Source organism: Babylonia areolata, chromosome 20, assembly GCF_041734735.1.
Source record: "Babylonia areolata isolate BAREFJ2019XMU chromosome 20, ASM4173473v1, whole genome shotgun sequence".
In the NCBI taxonomy this organism is placed as follows: Eukaryota; Metazoa; Mollusca; class Gastropoda; order Neogastropoda; family Buccinidae; genus Babylonia; species Babylonia areolata.
This window is the reverse complement of record NC_134895.1, coordinates 28,609,614-28,629,875: the sequence shown is the minus strand read 5'-3', so window position 1 is coordinate 28,629,875 and position 20,262 is coordinate 28,609,614. Positions and strand designations below refer to the sequence as shown.

The following is a 20,262-nucleotide window of genomic DNA, read 5'->3' as shown; positions in this document are numbered from 1 at the left end:
GTACTGAATCGCCCCTCCACCATCAATGATGAAGCCATCGACCGACTCCCCCAGGTGCCAGTCAATGAGTCGTTGGATGCCATTCCAACTTTGGAGGAGACCCAGAAAGCTATCCGTCTGCTATCCAATGGCATAGCCCCTGGCTCAGACTCCATTCCAGCTGAGGTCTACAAAGAGGGTGGTATGGCGCTGACTGAGAAGCTTCATCAGCTGTTCCAGCTCATCTGGCAGCATGAGGCAGTTCCAGAGGACTTCAAAGACACTTCAATCATACACCTGTACAAGCGCAAAGGAAATCGCCAGGCCTGTGACAACCATCATGGAATATCCCTGCTGTCCGTCGCAGGCAAGACTCTGGCCAGAGTGCTACTCAACCGTCTCATAGCACACCTTGAGCAAGGTCTCCTACCAGAGAGCCAGTGTGGCATCTGGAAAGAACGCGGGACTATCGACATGGTGTTTGCTGCCAGGCAGCTCCAGGAGAAATGTCAGGAACAGAACGCCAACCTTTACTCCACCTATGTCGATCTGACCAAGGCCTTCGATACTGTTAGCAGAGATGGCCTTTGGAGAATCATGGCGAAGTACGGATGTCCCAGAAAGTTCATCACCATCATACGGCAACTACACGATGGGATGCTGGCCCGAGTCCAAGACAACGGAGAGACTTCAGAACCATTCCTTGTCTCCAACGGAGTCAAGCAAGGGTGTGTTCTTGCCCCCACCCTGTTCAGTCTCATGTTTTCAGCCATGCTGACAGATGCCTTCAGAGACGCTGATGTAGGCATTGGCATCAGGTACCACACAGATGGCTCACTCTTTAACCTCAGGAGGCTTCAAGCAAAAACCAAGGTGAGGTCAACGACTTCCTGTTTGCTGATGACTGTGCTCTCAACGCTGCCTCCGAAGCTGACATGCAACACAGTGTCGACAAGTTCTCTGCTGCCTGTGACAACTTTGGCCTCACAATCAGCACAAAGAAGACTGAGGTGATGCACCAGCCAGCTCCAGGAAAGCCTTACGTTGAACCAAACATCTTCATCAACGGACAACGATTGAACGCGGTGGACAAGTTCACATACCTGGGCAGTACACTCTCTCGCACAGTTGTCATCGATGACGAGGTGAATGCCAGACTTGCCAAAGCCAGAGCTGCCTTCGGCAGACTCCGTAAGAACATTTGGAACAGGAGAGGCATCACCCTGGAGACGAAGCTCAAAGTGTACAAGGCCATAGTTCTCACCACACTGCTCTATGGATGTGAATCATGGACAGTCTACAAACGCCATGCCAAAAAGCTGAACCACTTCCACACCACCAGCCTCAGAAAACTTCTCAGCATGAAGTGGCAAGAGAAGATCCCCTGACACAGAGGTGCTCACTCGTGCAAACTTGCCCAGCATCTACACCATCTTGATGCAGGCCCAGCTGCGCTGGGCAGGCCATGTAGTTCGCATGCCAGACCACCGGCTCCCCAAGAAACTGCTGTACGGCGAACTCCAACACGGCAAGCGCTCCCATGGAGGCCAAAAGAAGCGCTTTAAAGACACTCTGAAAGCTTCTCTGAAGGCCTTCAGCATCAGCCACGACACATGGGAGCTGAATGCAATGGACAGACCAAAGTGGCGTTCAGCTGTCCACAAAGGCACCAAATCCTGTGAGGCCAACAGAATCGCTGCAGAAGAGCAATGCAGACAGGCCAGGAAAAGCAGTGCCAGCAAGTCCCCGACAGCCGCCACCATCCCCTGTCCACACTGCGTCAGAACCTTCCGGGCGCGGATTGGCCTGACCAGTCATCTGCGCACCCACAGAGCCCAATCCACCCACCCCCAGGATGACTAGATAGTCCTCGTTGATCCCGACGGACGAACCACACATCTGGTCAGAATCTGCATGAATTTGGACATCTGCAATAAGTTGAATGGGGGCTTGAATGTCAACTACCGGTATTTTGAGTACAGGTTCCACCTTTTCATTTGTGAAAGAAGGTCTGAACTCTGGGGGCTAATACTGAAGGCTAGGTGGGTGTGTAGATGAAGGATATGCATTACTAAGCATGGGTGTCTAGGCCTGGTTTTCAGAGTTTCTTGTTAGTTCTTGAATGACAATTCCATGTGTTGAATATGTTGTGCCAGACCCCGGTTCTGTCCCCTGTAAATTAACATTGTCTCCGCAAGAGCAAAGAATCAGGTTATCAGGAGAGATGGTTTCTGGCAGCAAGCTACTGCTTTAAAGGCCATTGTAGCAGACTGCAGTTTCAGGCTCAAGAACACAACTGTGAGACATGATGTGGCCAAAGTGATTCAAAATATATATGCTGACAAGTTCAGCGCTTCCTGTTCGATGGCAGACTGCAGCACTTTGGCATTTCCACTTTCCACTTGTGAAAGCATAACACATGTCTTGCAAAACAGAGGCAGGGAATCTGTATTTCTTTTCATGAGCATTTTTCATTTTTCGTTCCAGTCAGAACATTTTCTGGAAAGTCCTTCGCAGAATCAGGAGCCTTTTGTTATTCAGGCAAAAAAGACACCATTGTGAGAGGCCAAGGACTCACTAGAGCTTCTCTGCAACTCCGAATGAGACAGCAGAGAGTGATGGCTGCCTCTTCCAGCCTTCTATCAGCTGATGCAGGAAAGCTCTTTTAATGGTTCAGCCTGTGTGTATGTCTGATGGGTATAGTAAGACATTCTGTTATTTGGAGCTGCAAAACCTATTTTGTCCCCAAATGTTGAGTCCTGTAGTTTGGATTGTGATACTGGGAATGTTTCTCTTGCATGCATGATATGTCTCTCAGCACTGATATGTCCCTGTGGGCTTTCTTTTGCTCTGTAAATAATGTGTCTCTTCTTCCATGTCTATCCACACGCCTCAAAATCAGGTCTCTTCCAGAAGATTTTGTGGCAGTGTGCTTCCCGTGCCACAAGATCTGTCAAGTATTTAGAACAATCTCAACAATTCCCTCGGTTAAAGCAGCTCCTTGTTTTGTTTTTTATCGAGTCTTCAGCAATTTTGACATGCTTTCCCTATTTGACAGGACTGGTCTTTAGAAATTGCGTTCTATTTCTCCATTTTGTCACACATGATGAAGCAATCTTTTGGAAACAAAACAGTCGAAGCTTGTAGTGCAAGTTGTCTTGCACTTGGTCCAGCTGTGGTATCCTCCTTCTCTTCGGCTTTCTGTCCCAATGACAATGTTTCACCATTTACAATCAAGAACCATGTCTGACATTTTTAAAGTTTTTTGAAACACTCTCTGTGGAATCTATACAACATATCATCTAGTCTCTATGAAAACTTTCTGTAATTTAAACATTTGTATGGGTTTTGTGAACGCATCATATTTTATATTTCTCAATCTGAGCCTTGCGTCATTGGGTCACTAATCTTATGCATGTCTCGAAGCTGCTGTTGCTGTGAATGAAGCAGAATTTGTTTGTCCATGCTTCTACCTTTTCTGTTTGACACAAAGAAATTAAATGTAAGTTCATTATGTGAGAACTGTAGCACTGCAACCAGATATACCCCAGATTTCATCTATATAGCTGAAAAAGCAACGTATGTAATCTCTCTCTCTCTCTTTCTCCATATATATATATATATATATATATATCACCTTCACCTTCACCTTCACCTCTCCCGTAGTCTGGGTTCAGACCGTTGGGGCACCGCTGCTGACCTGACCACCACCCCTCTCCACTCTTCACGGTTTTCTGATTTCCTCAGGGCGTCACCGAGCGTCAAGCCTGTCCACCCCCGGATGTTGTCTTCCCATCTCTTCTTCCGCCGTCCTCTCCTTCTGCCTCCTTGTACGGTGCCTTGCAGGAACGTTTTGGCAAGACCAGATGATCGGGAGATGTGTCCATACCACCTAAGTTTGCGTTTTTTCACTATGGACAGAGGTCTTCGTAGGGTCCAATACTTTGCTTGATTCTGTTCTTCACTTCCGTGTTAGTGATGTGGTCTCTGTAGGAGATGCCAAGTAGTCTACGAAAGCATCTCATCTCGACAGCTTGGATTCTTCTCTCGATGTCTGCAATCAGGGTCCAAGTCTCGCAGGCGTAGAGCAATATTGATATAACCAGGGAACGCATCAGTCTGATTTTTGAGCTGAGAGCGATGTTTTTGTTGTTCCAGATGGTGTTCATCTTGTTGAGTGCCGTTGTTGTTTGGGCAATTCTCGAGAGTACTTCTGGTTTAGATCCTTCATCTGACACGATTGCTCCCAGATATTTGAAGCTGTGGACTGTTTTAAGCTTTTCGTCGTTGACTTTGATGTCAATGCTGATGCCGTTGGTGTTGTTAGTCATCAGTTTGGTTTTCTCCGCACTGATTTGCATTCCATACGATGTGGAGGCTTTGTCCGGATGTTTGACCAGGCTTGCCAGTTCTTCTTCATAGGCGGCAGAACAATCACAAACCTACGTTTTGCCGACGGCATTGATGATATATATATATGTATATGTATATATATGTACGTATGTATGTACACACACACACACACACACACACACACACACACACATACTCCCCCTGCATTCAAACCAGTTATGCTGATACAGTGTGATCCCTTTTATAAAAAATGTGTTGGATAAAGAAAAGAAAAAAACCCAACCTTTTTCATTTACAATATGGTCCTTGTGGTCATCTGGGCCATAAATCATATCTATTAGACTGATTAAATGAATTACTACATGTATAACACAAATGTATTTCAATACAGTGCCTAAATACGACAGCAGTTACCTCATGCTGATAAAGAAATCCTTCATCCTGTGACCAGGTTGCTGGCGTTTGAGCATTTTTCAGAAGTACTTGATCATGTGACACCTCATAACGACACAAATCCAATTTTAATGCCATTCATAGAAGAGCTAACTCTAATCCCTTTCTGCAGATATAAAGAAAATAACTCTGTGATGAAATAAGTGGATGTTGTGTCGTTTCAAGCACATATACCCCCAAAAGTCATTTATAGGGCCCAAAGAAGTAAAAATGGCCAATAATTACCCTCCCCCTGCATTTCTACCATAATCTAACCTTGGCAGACAGGTAAATTATGATTTCTGACATAAAAACACATAAGAGAATCAATATGAAAAATCCCCCCCAACCCCCAAGACAAGAAACAGTTTACTGAACTAGGCATTTTCCCATGTCAAAGGGAACAGTGGGGTACGGACGAAATCAGACGAAAGAAAACAGTGTACATTGCATGTAAAAAGTTTTTAATTACATTATCCGTCCATATAGCATGATCTTAACTGGAATGCGTTATTTACGAAAATTGTGACTTTCATAGAGTATTTCACGTTCATATAGCAATAATGCTAATCTGAACATAGATGATTGGTTGTAAACATTTTCAAAAATAAACTGTTCTCTAACCTGTTAGTATCCAGGACAAATGAGCATGGAGTGGATTTCTAATTCATAGACACTGTCACAGAAAGGAAAATCCAAACATTTCTCCTTAGCCTCGTGAAAACAGTTCAAATGAGATTTTAATGGGGAAACACCAAGCCTTATTCTTGTTAAATATTTCCTAAATGCACTATTCTGTACAACCATTAGATAGTGAGACAGGGAGTAGTTTTCTTTCAAATAAAAATAAAATGCATCACATTCTTTTGTTTTTATGTCACTGTTCTAGCCTTGGACATAGCATCAATTAACCACTGCCTAAACTCAAACAAAAATGATTTCTCATTACAGACTCCTTGCTGTTCGCACACAAAGCCAAAACCATAACGATACAAAATAAAGCCTACATTAGAGACCCAGTTATTCTTATCTTTACAGTGAAGGTTATATAACATTTTATTAGACTTTCATGGAATGTGTTTCATCAGACATTCTTGTTAGATTTAGCCAGTATTTAATGTACTGAACATAGACGTTTATAAACAGTGGGAATCCAGTTTCTCCATAAACTAAGGCATTTGGTGTCCGGATGCTCATGTTCAGTAATTTTTAACTGCAAATAAATGTAATCTTTCGATGATATAATAGTCAGTTCTGAGGCCCCATACCTCAGAACCATAAGTAAATATGGGCTGTACCTGGCAATCGAAAAGCTTTAAAAACAGTTGAGGTGATTGCACGATTACCTAGAGACCAAAGTAGTCATAAGATACCAACCACACCCTTTTTAGCTCTAGCTGCCATATCCTTAAGTGCACAGGGAAACAACAAACCTGTTGAAACAATTACACCAAAATATTTGTACTGGTTGACAATTTCCAGTTGTGTTCCATTATAAACCCATTTTTCTCTTGCAGAAAGATTACCACCCTTTCTAAAGACAACCACTTTGGATTTTTCTAAGTTAACTATCAATCCAAGCATCCTGGCAGTGTCACTTATGATGTTCTTTTGTTGCTGCAGACCAACAACAGTATATGACACTAATATGACATCATCAGCAAGGAGCTAAATCATAATCTGTATTTGTTCAGGTGTTAACATTATACCATGTTTTCCATTTTGAATAATTTCATTTGCCAGCTCATTGATAAAAAGCAAAAATAAAACCAGACTACAAATTTCTCCTTGTTTCAGTCCTTTAGGGCACATAAATACATCAGTGAGTTCACTGTCTGCGCGAACTCTTGCCTTAATGATATTATACATACTTTGAATTGCTTTGTACATTTTACCATTCATACCATTTTTTCTGAGAATTGACCACAAATGGCACCTATCAACTAAATCAAATGCTTTTTTGAAATCTACAACAGCGCATTACAGCTTTCCCTGACAGACAAACTGTTTCTGAATTAATGACAAAAGAGTGAAAATATGATCTGCTGCGCTATGGTTGTGTTTAAATCCAGCTTAAGCTTCATTTAACAACTTGTTTTCTTCTATCCAAATTGTTAAACATCTATTTAGAATGTAACTATAAAGCTTTCCACAGACATTCAGCAAGGATGTACATCTGTAGTTATCTGGTAAGTTTGGGTCACCTTTTTTATATATTGGCTGGATAACAGCTTCTGACCATGCATGAGGAAATGTACCTGAATCAAACAGTTTCCAGAAGTAACTGGTCAGAAACCGTGTGACTTCTGGGGGTGAGTATTAAAAAAACTCTCTGGAAAACTCATCAGGTCCCGCTGCTTTGTTATCTAATGTGGAATTAGTGTCTAGTACTTCCTGGTGTGTGACTGCACACTCTAGTGCTTCACACTGTCCCTCTATGATATATATATATATATATATATATTGAGAGAGAGAGTCAGAGACAGGGACAGACAGACAGGCTATAAAGAGAAAAAGACAGACAGACATGCATGTGTATGTGTCAGTGGCTTGAAAATAATAAAATAAAAGTTTAAAAACAAACAAATGACATTCCATGGATATAAACTTCTACGGGATAATCAAATGCGTGGTTAAACATTTTCACGTCTTCAATAAATTTCTGAACATTTGGATTGTTGCCATGTCAGACCATTACTTTGTTGGACTAAATGTTTCAGTACAGCAGCTTTTCAGACTATTGCTATATCAGACCATAGCCATATCAGACTATAAACATGTCCGACTATGGACATGTCAGACAAAAGAATGTCAGACTATTGACATGTCAGACCATTGACACGTCGGACTATCAGACTAACCAAATGGAGACAATCACCATGTTCATCCAAAGACAGTTCCTGGCCCTTATACCTGCTGACATTAAAGAATGACATACTGACATGGGGAAAAGAAAAGAAAGCAATGTTGAGTCCATTTTGGTGGGAACGGAAGGAGAATCAAGGAATAAAGAAAAGGGCAATTGAAACGCTATGCTAAGTCATGTCACACGCTGTCGATCCTTTTTAATTGATCATTCTCTTTAACATCCCCACATTCCCTCTTTTCCTTAACATTCCTCACAAACACACACATACACAGAGTTAAAAAAAAACACACCTGCACATTTGGTGGTTAGGTGTATCATGGGCCCTGGAGGACCATCTCCTCCCTCCCCATCCCGCCGCACAGACACGTACACGGAATAGCGCGTGTTAGGGTGCAGTTTGGTGAGCACAAAGTGGCACTTGTCTCGGCAGAATGTGTGGTAAACAATGCCTGCCAGCCGGTAACTTGTCTCTCCCGCACCGCGCACCTGCACATAACTTCCATGCCTTAAGCAGGCAAACACATCACAACAACGAAATATGCGGTTCAACATTAAAATGGGACCGTGCCACTGTGTCACTTGGTCAATAAGCTTCAGGTTAAAAAAAGAACGAAAAAAAAGAGGCATAAATGCAGATTTGAATCCAGCAGGTTCGGGTTGAAACAAATCGTTTTAGTCACATTGCTATTGCGAATCTACCAATGATGTTCAAAAATTATTATTGAAGCTTGTTTTTTAAGAGTGATAAATCGATTGCAGTATTTGTAGTGATAATGTTCTTTAAGTATTGTTATTCTGGTATATCTAAGGCATTTAAGACATTCTTTATGTCCACGATAAAGACGACGTTGCCATCACCTCAAGCACATATAGCCGTGTTCTCTAGATCTGCACAGATCCATTCAATTTCTCTTTTATATTCATTCTATTTAATTCAGTATCCACTTTGAAATATTTATGTGCAGAAAACACGTTGATGATGTAGTTAGTATTACTCTGTTTGCACAAGTGAGTCAAAAAGTGTCGTATGAGGTGAGAAGGGCAAATATCTGAGAAGTACCAAAATTCATGATGCAGTTGCACAAGTGAGTTTACTGGTTGGGTTTTCCTTTTCCCTAAACTGACAACTGTACGATGAAGATATTTTGATTTTTTGTGGTCATATGGGACACAATCCAGAAAGTGATAAGACATGCACAAATCTTACTCTGAATACACATTTGGCAGCCTCCTTTCAATCATATGCTATTGTCAATTATCAATTGAATGCTGGATTCTGATACTGAAGGGAACAACATGATGGCCTCCGAAGCCGCACACATGTACACTACCGATTGTTGTAATTTCCGAAAAATACCACTTGGGTGAATGTACATAGTGAAAGACCTTCACACTGAATGTAAAAAAAAAAAAGCCTTTCTATGTATTGAGTCATAATTATAAAATGTGATGTTTTAGACAGGTGAGATCAGTTAAATACCCACTGTAAAAAAAGAGAATGATTTCCCTAAATGAAGCTGCTCCAAACAGATGCATTTGTCAATGTAACTTGCACACTAAGCAAACAATGTTCCTATCTGAACAACAAACTATAAAAGCGACTGCTACTTATCAGTATGTCAGTATGTGACATCAAAATGCCAGATTTTATAAACAAACAAGAGAGGCAAGGCCTTCAAGACTCACTTGTGATACACTGAAAAAAAACAACCTAATCGTTAAAATGTGTTCTGTATTTGTTATTATAAAGCTTCGGGTTAAAAGAAAAAGAAGAAGAAAAAAAAAAAAAAAGTCCTAACGGCAGATTCCAACTCTGCGTGTTCAGATGAGAAGAAACTGTCTTATCCATTACACTATCGTGGCTCCTTAACTGACATTCAAAAATATAATATTTAAACATGCTTTTCTTAAAGAGCGATAAATCGATTTGCGGTAATCGCAGTGAGAATGCTGTTCTTCTTCTTCTTCTTCTTCTGCGTTTGTGTGCTGCAACTCCCACGTTCACTCGTATGCACACGAGTGGGCTTTTACATGTATGACCATTTTTACCCCGCCATGTAGGCAGCCATACTCCGTTTTCGGTGGTGTGCATGCTGGGTATGTTCTTGTTTCCATAACCCATCGAACACTGACATGGATTACAGGATTTTTAACGTGCGTATTTGATCTTCTGCTTGCATATACACACGAAGGGGGTTCAGGCACTAGCAGGTCTGCACATATGTTGACCTGGGAGATCGTAAAAATCTCCACCCTTTAAGCACCAGGCGCCATCACCGTGATTCAAACCCGGCACCCTCAGATTGACAGTCCAACGCTTTAACCACTCAGCTATTGCGCCTGTCAGAATGCTGTTCAAATCATATTATTCTGGTGTATCTTGGGCATTCAAAAAATCTTTAAGGACAATTGAAAATTCTTTTTAAGTCCATGGTAAAGGAGACGTGGCTATCGCTGCAATCACACTGCAACATTTAGCCGTTTTCTCTGGATCTAGAGAGATGTACAAGTTTAGTTACACCCGGTTGACACGGTCGATTCAATATCTCTTTTACGTTCATTCTAGTTTTATAGTTTTAAAGTTGATATGAAAATTGAGTATTTTGTTAAACTAATAACAAGTAGAGCCAAGTACAAGTACTTCTAAACGTTGTATGAAGTGAAAAGGACTTCATTTTGAGAAAAGTCAAGACTGGAAATTTGTGCGTTTCATCAGTTCAAGGGTATTAACTCTCATTGTTTATTATTTTTAACTGTGAATTCCGACTGATTCTATGGATATCTTTATGGCAGTTTGGGGCATAATCCAGTAAGTGATGAGGTGTTCACAAATCTTTCTCTGAATAAATATTTAACGGTCTCCTTCTCCAACTTTCTATCACATGTTATCATGTATTGTCGATTGAATATAGGATTGAACGGGCAGGTCAACAACTTGAAACAAAATGGCATCGTTTGCGTTCGCAAAGAATATATATGAGCACGCGCTTTGAATATGTATAAATATGTGTATGCAATTGATTTTTGCCCATGACCTTCAGGGCTCAGCCAATAGATCTATAAAGTCCACTTGTCGTATTGATTTTAGTATTTTCCGAAAAAGACCACTTGGGCGAATGAACATAGTGAAAGCCCTGTATACTGAGAGTAAAACACACAAGCTTTTTATGTATTGAGTATACTTTCAAAATGTAATGTTTAAGATGAGAAAGATCAGTTTAAAGCAAATTTAGTCCCCTAGCATTAATTACAACTTACATTCCCTTTTTTACTATCTGCACCAAAACGTTTGCAAAATAAATATAACTTCTATGCTTAGCAAAAGAAGTTCCTCTTTGAACAAAACATGATAAAAATTACTGCTCTTGTTGTTGTGTCAGAATATCATATCAAAGTGCCAAGTTTAGAGAATAAAAAATATATATATATATAACAGTAAATGCAGTTTGCATATAATTTGGCTTCTTTTTTTTGTGCCCATCCCAGAGGCGCTATATTGTTTTAAACAAGATGACTGGAAAGAACTGAATTTTTCCTATTTCTATGCCTAATTTGGTGTCAACTGACAAAGTATTTGCAGAGAAAATGGCAATGTTAAAGTTTACCATGGACACACACACACACACACACACAGACAACCGAACACCGGGTTAAAACATAGACTCACTTTGTTTACACAAGTGAGTCAAAAAGGAACAAATGTGCGCACACACACACACACATAGACTGGCAGACGCAGTATCAAGTGTAGGTTACCTGCACGCTGTACCAGAGGATGTCGGGGTCCCCTGGGTCTCCACGGTCTGGGTTCCAGCGGCGCCATTCCACTGTGGCATTGTGTGCCGTGATGGACCCATGCAGCACCCCGGGTGGTGAGTTCATTCTGGGCAACTCTACAACAGCAGTCAGCGAATGTTATTATTGCCTTCATTATCATTGTGATCAAATCAATTATGAAACTTCCTCTAAAAAAAAGTATCTTAATAATATACATAAAAAGAAAAAAAGAAGAAATGCAAATGATGAAAAAAAATTAAAAGAATAACTTGGAACATGGAAAGGAGTAAATGGAGAGGAGCAACACTGGAAAGACCCACCTTTTCTACCATCAAACACAATGAAGTGAAAGAGAGTTCAATGTCATGACACATACAGCACACAATTATCAGTCAAACCACAGGCATTAAAAAGTACAAGGAGGCTGAGAGTATAAAGAGAAGCAGTAGCAAGAAATTCTGGCTGCATGAATGCACGACTGAGGCAACTACACTCAGACTGTCAAACAAATAAAAAATAAATCTAAGGCAGTCATTCCATGGTGTGACCACAATCGTTAGTTTCCATCAAAGAAATGAATAGGCCACCACCATCACTTATTGAACACAAGGTAAGATTCCAAAGGATGAGTTGTCAATGTATGTGAATGTTTTTTCTTTTCTTTTTTCCCTCATTTAATCATTTATTTATTCTCATAAGCACTGTTGGAATGGATCAACATGATAAATCAATGTATACCTGTTTGAGTGTCTAAAGAATAATCAAATCTATTCACTGACCAGTGAATATATTTACTGGCATTAAAAGATTAAAATAACAAATTTGGAAGAAAAGAAAAGAAAAAAAAAAAAAAAAGAAAGAAAGAAAAAAAAAAAAAATATATATATATATACTGTATTATTTGAAAGTTTTATGTAGATTTAAATTGCTGTTGTTGATTATAACACTGCATCTACAGACTGGTTTTGTTCTCAAACAAAAAAAATGGTTGGATGTTGTTAATTCACTGAAACACAATGTTGATTCAGTTTATATTTTGGGTTTGTGTATGCATGTATTTGTGTTCCTATGTAAGGGTTCTTTTACAATCATTACACTGATACATGATGCTGAATCAACAATTCAACTTCAGATGTTTTGGGTTTGTGGATATGTTTGTGTTGCTTTGTGAGATTTCTTTTATAATTATCATCCCTGGTTGTAAGATTTTATGGACAATTATTTTGCCCTCTGTAACTGTATACACATGTATGATGGGTATGTGTACATGAGTACTGCAGAAGGTTTGTCATATTTATTTAAAATCTTAACAGGTCTTACAGTATTACACTGTGTGTGCAGTGTGTGAGAGTGTGAACAGAACAAATAATCACACAAGTGGGTACATACCAAATTAACATCAACATGCATGTGCTCAATATACACATCAGTGCACACACACACACACACACGCACACGCCCAACACACACACACCATTCCAAGCTGACATTTTATTGGCTTCAAAAAGAACAATGTGGGTATATAAAAACAACAACAACAACAACCATTCCATCCCTTATTTTATCTGTGTGTGTGTGTGTGTGTGTGTGTGTGTGTGTGTGTGTGTTAACAGCACAGTTCACTGTTTTAGAATGTATAACCTTCTACTGGCATTCCACTGATTAATGTCATACTCCTTGGTTGCAGAGAGCATCTTGAATACATTAACAGTACATAACAACCATTTGACATTTTAAAACCTCCCTAAACACAAGCCAATAACTAACAAATCATGTGTGTTTCTTGTCTTGTTTAGATTTACGGTCTGTGGGCAAACACTCTGTCTTGAAAGAGGGATTGCTGTCAGCTCCATTGGACCAACTTCTACCACAAGCACCACAAATGAATAACAAAACAGAACAAGTGCTTGTCATATGTACTTGTGGCATGTTGATCAGCAAGTAACATGGAACAACTTGCCAAAGGAAATAACTTTCAACCATTCTGTCATGAACCAGCTGCACTGGCATGTCACCAGCTCCAAGTACAAGACCATCATCACTATCATTCTAGTCTGAGTCATCTGATTAACATTCATTGTCAGGATCTGGTAATCACTGTGTCCTTGTGAATGACCATAATTTTGCAGCATCAGCAGGTTTGTATCTGCTGAAACAGAGAAAGTGAATGCTATGAAATATATATTCAATGGCTTCATTGGAACTGATAATTTTTTTTTTTTTAAATAGCTGAGTGGTTAAAGTGATGGACTTTCAATCTGAAGGTCCCAGGTTTGAATCTTGGTGACTGCACCTGGTGGGTAAAAGGTGGAGATTTTTACGATCTCCCAGGTCAACATATGTGCAGACCTGCTAGTGCCTGAACCCCCCTTGTGTGTACACGCATGCAGAAGATCAAAGACGCATGCTAAAGATCCTGTAATCCATGTCAGTGTTCGGTGGGTTATGGAAACAAGAACAAACCCAGCATGCACACCCTGAAAATGGAGTATGGCTGCCTACATGGCAGGGTAAATAAACAAAACGGTCATACATGTAAGATGTTACATGTCTGTCTAAGTGTGCATGTGTGCATGCCTGAACCTGATTGAATGACACAGGAAACAAATGGTGAGCGCCCAACGACAGCTGTCAGTCGGCTCTACCCAGGTAGGAAGCCTGTTGTGCAAATGACCTGCAAATGACCCATGTTTGTAAAGCGCTTAGAGCTTGGTCTCCAACTGACGATAGGCGCTATATAAGTATCCATGTCATATCATAATAGTCATTACAGATAAAACTCTGTCTCTATCTCTCTATATATATGTTAATGTATACATGTATGTATCAAAGTATATTGTATTGTCACAACAGATTTCTCTGAGTGATATATATATATATATATATATATAGAGAGAGAGAGAGAGAGAGAGAGAGACAGACAGAGATATATAGATATAGATATATATATAGATAGATAGATATACATATATAAGTAGATAGATAAATAGATTGACAGATATAATGCGCACATGCACACACTCACACACATACAGATCTAATTCTACATTTAAAATCCCATTTGCTGATAGCCCTCAAACACGTGCACACACACACACACACACAGAGATCTAATTCTAGATCTAAATCACATTTGCAGATGGCCTTCAACCAAGTGCACATATGCACACACACACATACACACACACGTTAGACACTTTGTCATTCAAAGAGGCCTACATCTCAAACCACACAAAACTGGGCACCGCCAAGAAAAACATCGTTTATGTGACTGGTTGAGTACCACTCAGATCTATTATAAAAATAATGAAATGAATATATACAAAATAAAAAAAAACAGAGAGAGAGATATATGAAAATAATCTCACCTCTGCTCGCTTGAAAGTTGCTTGACATCATCTGCAATAGTATCAAAGAGTTCCGAAATATCGGCCCTGCGAAAACAATGGCGACTGTACAACCGAACACCTTCTTTAACTTCAAACTGATGTGTGTCGTCTCTGAATGGTCGTTCTTGTCTGAAATTCCGATGAAACTTAAGCTGAAACGCCAGACGATTCGCCATTTTAGTTGCTCCGATCACACTTACACCAAGGGGGTAGCAGTCTCAAAGTTATGAAAGATTTTTATGATCATTTTGCTAATAAGCACACTTGTGCAACCTGAATTTCATAAAGTTACAAACTTTTTAGACATAAGCCAAACTTTGCGATTTAAGTTTGCTCATGCAAGCCCACCCCTCATCTGAAACCTGCATCAAGAGAGAGCACTAAAGAGAGGGAGAGAGGGAGGGGGTACAGAAAGACATACCAAGACAGAGACACAGCTGCTCCAAAAATCAGGACAAAAGCACTTACCATATACCTGGGAGTACAAAACTTTGTCAGCTGTTCCAGCAACCCCTTGCACCACGCACCTATAGCGTTCTCCGCTGTGCACATAGCTCACCTGTGTAGCATACATACACACACATACAGTTCATTATGACATTGGAATAGTACACAGCCAGCAAAAGTCACACACACAAATTCCTTTGAGGATGTGTTTGTTGACAAATGACTAGAGATTTTTCAAAGGCTGGCAATGACATAGCTTTATTTTAAAGTCACCATCTCCCTAATGCGACACTCACAAGAAAGCACATTCATTTGTATTCATGCACGATCGCATCCACACAGACACACACACAGCGACTCCTTTATTCCTAATCCTTTACACCAGTGATAATGATGATATTCCTCCTTCAGATTCCAAGATGACCATGGCTTCAAGAATCAGATGGAAGATCGGTGGCTGTGGGTCCAGAGGTGACTGATGAGGCTAATCCAGGCACTGAAGGCTCGCCCACATGTGGGACACAAATGAGTGGGTGCTGTCATGGCAGTAGATGCTGTCTGGGCCTTGTGCACAGCACACTTTCGTTGCGCCTCGGTGATGTGCCTAGCTTCAGCTGCATGGGCTCCTGTGGTGATTTTGCTGTGCCAAGCTGGACAGTCCAGAGCAAGCATCTCCCACATGTTGATGTTGACGCCCAGGTCTTTAAGGGACGTTTTGAGGCAGTCTTTGTAGTGTTTCATATGCCCCTCCAACTGAGCACTTGCCTGGATACAGTTCTCCATACAGCAGCTGCTTTGGCAATCAACTGTCTGGCATTCTGACCATATGTCCAGCCCACCTGTCTTGGGCTTTCTGCAGGAGGGTGTAGATGCTGCAGAGGCCAGCTTGTTCCTGGACTTCTGTGTCAGGGACTTTGTCCTGCCACCTGATGTGAAGGAGTCTGTGGAGACAGCTCAAGTGGAAACAATTGAGTTGTTTGGTGTGTCTGCTGTAGACAGTCCAGGTCTTGCTGGTGTAAAGGGGGGTGGTAAGGACCACTGCACAGTATACCCTTAGATTGGTGATAAAGCTGAGTCCTCTCCACTCCCAGACGTTCTCACAGTCTCCCAAAGGTGACACGGGCTTTGGCAATCCTGTTGTTGACCTCAGCATCTATGTTCACTGCGCGAAAGAGAGGTGAGGTTGTTGACTGCCTGGAGGTTCTGCCCCTTCACTGTGATACACAGCTCCTGGTATGGCTTTCCTGGGGCAGGCGGGTATATAACTTCAGTCTTTTTGGTGCTGATGGCGAGACTGAAGTTGTTGCAGGCTTGTGAGAAGCAGTCCATTTCACACTGCATCCTCCCTAAGAGACCGTTATATGTAGAGCTATCAACAGGAAAGTGCTCCCAGGGATGCCAGAAGAAGCACTCCTGAGATTCTTTAAAGACTCCTTCAAGTGCTGTGGCACTGACCCAAGCAGAACTCAATGAGAAGGCACTTAAACCCACCTACACATGGACATGGAGGCTACATCTCACACTTCACTGGATTTACTAGGCCTGCACAGGGCCATATCAGGACTGCCCAACTAAATTTATAATAATAAAATTAAAAAAAATTAACAGCATTAAAAACAAAAACTTGGTCACATCTGGGAAAAAGGAAAATGATATATCATCTTTACCATTAAGCTCCTCATCACACATAAAACCAGGCTGTGCTGAAGACTTCAGCCCTTCCACTTGATTTATTATTACCAGAACCACCGACATGGTGTTTGCTGCAAGGCAGCTGCAAGAGAAGTGTCAGGAGCAAAATGCTGATCTGTTCTCCACCTATGTCGACCTCACTAAGGCCTTCGACACCGTGAGTAGAGAGGCACTGTGGAAGATCATGGCCAAGTACGGATGCCCTCGGAAATTTATTTCCTTGGTCAGCCAATTCCATGAAGGCATGCAGGCTCGAGTCCAGGACAATGGCGAAACATCTGCTCCTTTTGCTGTCACAAATGGTGTCAAGCAAGGCTGCGTCCTGGCTCCAACGCTGTTCAGCCTCATGTTCTCTGCAATGCTTACTGATGCCTTCAGAGATGGCGATGTTGGAATCGGCCTAAAGTACCGAACAGATGGCAAGCTGTTTAACCTCAGAAGGCTTCAAGCAAAAACGAAGGTCATGACAGACATCATCAGAGACTTTTTGTTTGCTGATGATTGTGCCCTCAACGCTGGATCTGAAGCTGACATGCAACTCAGTGTCGACAAGTTTGCCACTGCCAGCAGGAACTTCGGCCTTACCATCAGCACGAGGAAAACTGAAGTTCTCCATCAGCCAGCCCCAGGGAAACCCTACGTTGAGCCCAACATCACAGTCAACGGTCAGAGACTCAGTGCAGTGGAGCGGTTCACATACCTTGGCAGCACACTGTCACGAAATGTGACAATCGACGATGAAGTGAATGTCAGGATTGCAAGAGCAAGCGCAACTTTTGGTAGACTCAATGCAAATGTCTGGAACAGAAGAGGCATTAGTCTTGAGACCAAGCTAAAGGTCTACAGAGCAGTAGTTCTTCCCACACTGCTGTACGCCTGCGAAACTTGGACAGTGTACCAACGACATGCCAAGAAGCTGAACCACTTCCACACAACATGCCTCAGGAAGCTACTGAACATCAAGTGGCAAGACAGGACCCCAGACACAGAGGTGCTCGCAAAAGCCACCCTTCCCAGCATCTTCACCATCCTGATGAAGTCCCAGCTTCGCTGGGCTGGACACGTGGCGCGCATGCCAGACCATCGGCTGCCCAAAAGGCTCTTCTATGGTGAGCTGCAACAAGGGAAGAGATCACACGGAGGTCAGAAGAAGCGCTTCAGAGATACTCTGAAAGTCTCTCTGAAAGCGTTTGATATCAACCCTGACTCCTGGGAGGAATCTGCAGTGGACCGTGACAAATGGCGCGCTGCTGTGCACAAAGGCGCCAAGTTGTGCGAGGCCAACAGGACTGCTGCAGCTGTTCAGAAGAGGCAGGCCAGAAAGTCACAGGCAAACAAGCTCCCTGACAATGGTATGCTTGTCTTTGTCTGCCCCAACTGTCAGCGAACATTTCGGGCGCAGATTGGGCTATTCAGCCATCTGCGCATTCACAGATAGATTCATGAGCATCCTCCCCCCCACCCCACCACCACCCTCCCCCCATCCCCCAGCTGGATGACAACGATGGTCATCATCGATCTCGATGGACACACCATATTATTACCAGATTACAAAGAAATTGTAAATACTCAGTTAATAATACTCCAAAGATTAATAATCCTAAAGCCAAAGAAAAATTTATTGGCCTAACAAGTGAACTGGAACTGCTAAAAGTAAATCCAGAAACACTAAGGTATACATTGAGAAGACCAAATCCATCGCAACAAGCCAGACCAGATTTCTTCCTAATTTCAGAAAATCTATATAGATATTTTCCTTGACAACTGAATGATCATTTATCTATTCCAATAAATTCAGATTTAGGAATGATTGTAAAATAAGGATTTTTTTGAAATTCAATACACCCCTTTCAAAGTTAAAAATCATATTAAGAATATAAATAATACAATCAAGAAAATTTTAGCGGGGGGGGGGGGGGGGGAGAGGGGGGGGGGCAGGATTTCTGTGAGTTTCAATGCTTGCAATAGAGGTGGGGGAAGAGGCTGATCATTAGTTCAAAAGCTATAGATTTCTGTATTTTCAACATTGAACATTATATTGCTATGCACTGTGTTGTCTTTACCTAAACCATACAGAAACAAAGAAAATACTCAGCTTGATTTAACTAAACAAACTGAAAGCCTGTAACCCAAAGAATTTCATTTATATAAGAATCCCAGCATTTCTTTATTTATCATCTGATAACAGTTATATTAATTTTTGAAAACATTATTTTGATAATCTAGCAGACAGACAAACAAACAATGTTTTTACCTTGAAGGTATTCTTGCGCGTGTACGGGCCATAGCTAGGCACATCCACAGAACGTGTCAAAATGGCCTGACGACCATCAGGGACCTGCAGACGAATCTCGTCCGCAGCTGGCACTGGGAATGCAGACACTGTGCAGTTGAACACCACCTGTTGTCCAGGGTTCACCTTTTCACTGGTGAACTCCTCAATGTGAGGTTTGGTCACTGTGCACACAGCAAAGAAGGGAACAGGTATGAGGGTGGGTCAAATCACTTTTAAATTTAAGCCACTATTGTGTAACCCTTAGACACAGTCAACTCTCATTTACTTATTTACCCACAAGTTTCATTTCTCACTCCCTTGACCTCTACCCACTCGTTCTGGTCATCTGCTGATCCACTCTGCTACATGATCCCTGATTCCAGCAGTACACCATCAGTCCTCCACTCTCCCTGTGTCTCTGGCTCATTTGCTTGGAATGAGGTCCCCTTTTCAGTTCACCAAAGTCCACATGCACCTCCTTCAAGTCAAACTTAAATTTTAACTTCTTTCACTGTAATATATCTATTTAATTTGTTAAACATTTTCCCAGTCAGTGCAAGCATTTTCTTCCTCTTTTTGTCTTACTTTGATTCATCTTAGTGAGCAGTTCGTGTGCACGCGTGTGAATGATCAGTATGTCATGCTTTGATTTAGAAATTATAAATACTTTCAAATACTATTATTACTATGGCTATTATCTTCTCATTATTAAGAAATATATCATAAGAAAATAAAATAATCATTTCAAACTATATCACTACGACAATTTATCATAGGAAAATAACAATATTAAGAAAGGTGTCTAAACACACTATTTATAATCAATAAATCTGATTGAGACTGCTTCACTTCCTTAAAGTCCATATCTGACATTTGTATTGCACTGTGTTTTAATGTAATGTAATGTAATGTATTGTATTGTATTGCATTGTATTGTATTGCATTGTATTGCATTGTATTTTACTGTACTGTACTGTATTGTACTGTACTCTACTGTACTGTACTCTACTGTACTCTATTGACCTGTCCTGTCCTCATGTATTGTATTG

General features: G+C 41.2%; 1 protein-coding gene and 1 long non-coding RNA gene across 4 annotated transcripts in view; one reads left to right on the top strand and one right to left on the bottom strand.

Annotated features, from left to right (window-relative positions):
• The window catches only part of LOC143295378 (uncharacterized), a 32,533-nt gene extending 18,673 nt beyond the window's left edge, over window positions 1-13,860 (top strand). The window contains exon 3 of the long non-coding RNA XR_013057011.1: window positions 13,207-13,860. This is a non-coding gene — a long non-coding RNA (uncharacterized LOC143295378). The remainder of the gene's footprint in view (window positions 1-13,206) is intronic.
• Window positions 1-20,262, bottom strand: part of LOC143295377 (receptor-type tyrosine-protein phosphatase T-like) — a 328,714-nt gene that overhangs the window by 166,836 nt on the left and 141,616 nt on the right. For all 3 annotated transcript variants that reach the window (XM_076607040.1, XM_076607042.1, XM_076607043.1), the window contains 4 exons: window positions 19,193-19,395; window positions 15,268-15,358; window positions 11,390-11,526; window positions 7,924-8,119 (listed from right to left, as the gene is read on the bottom strand). In XM_076607040.1, the coding sequence (XP_076463155.1) occupies window positions 7,924-8,119; window positions 11,390-11,526; window positions 15,268-15,358; window positions 19,193-19,395 (627 nt within the window). The remainder of the gene's footprint in view (window positions 1-7,923; window positions 8,120-11,389; window positions 11,527-15,267; window positions 15,359-19,192; window positions 19,396-20,262) is intronic.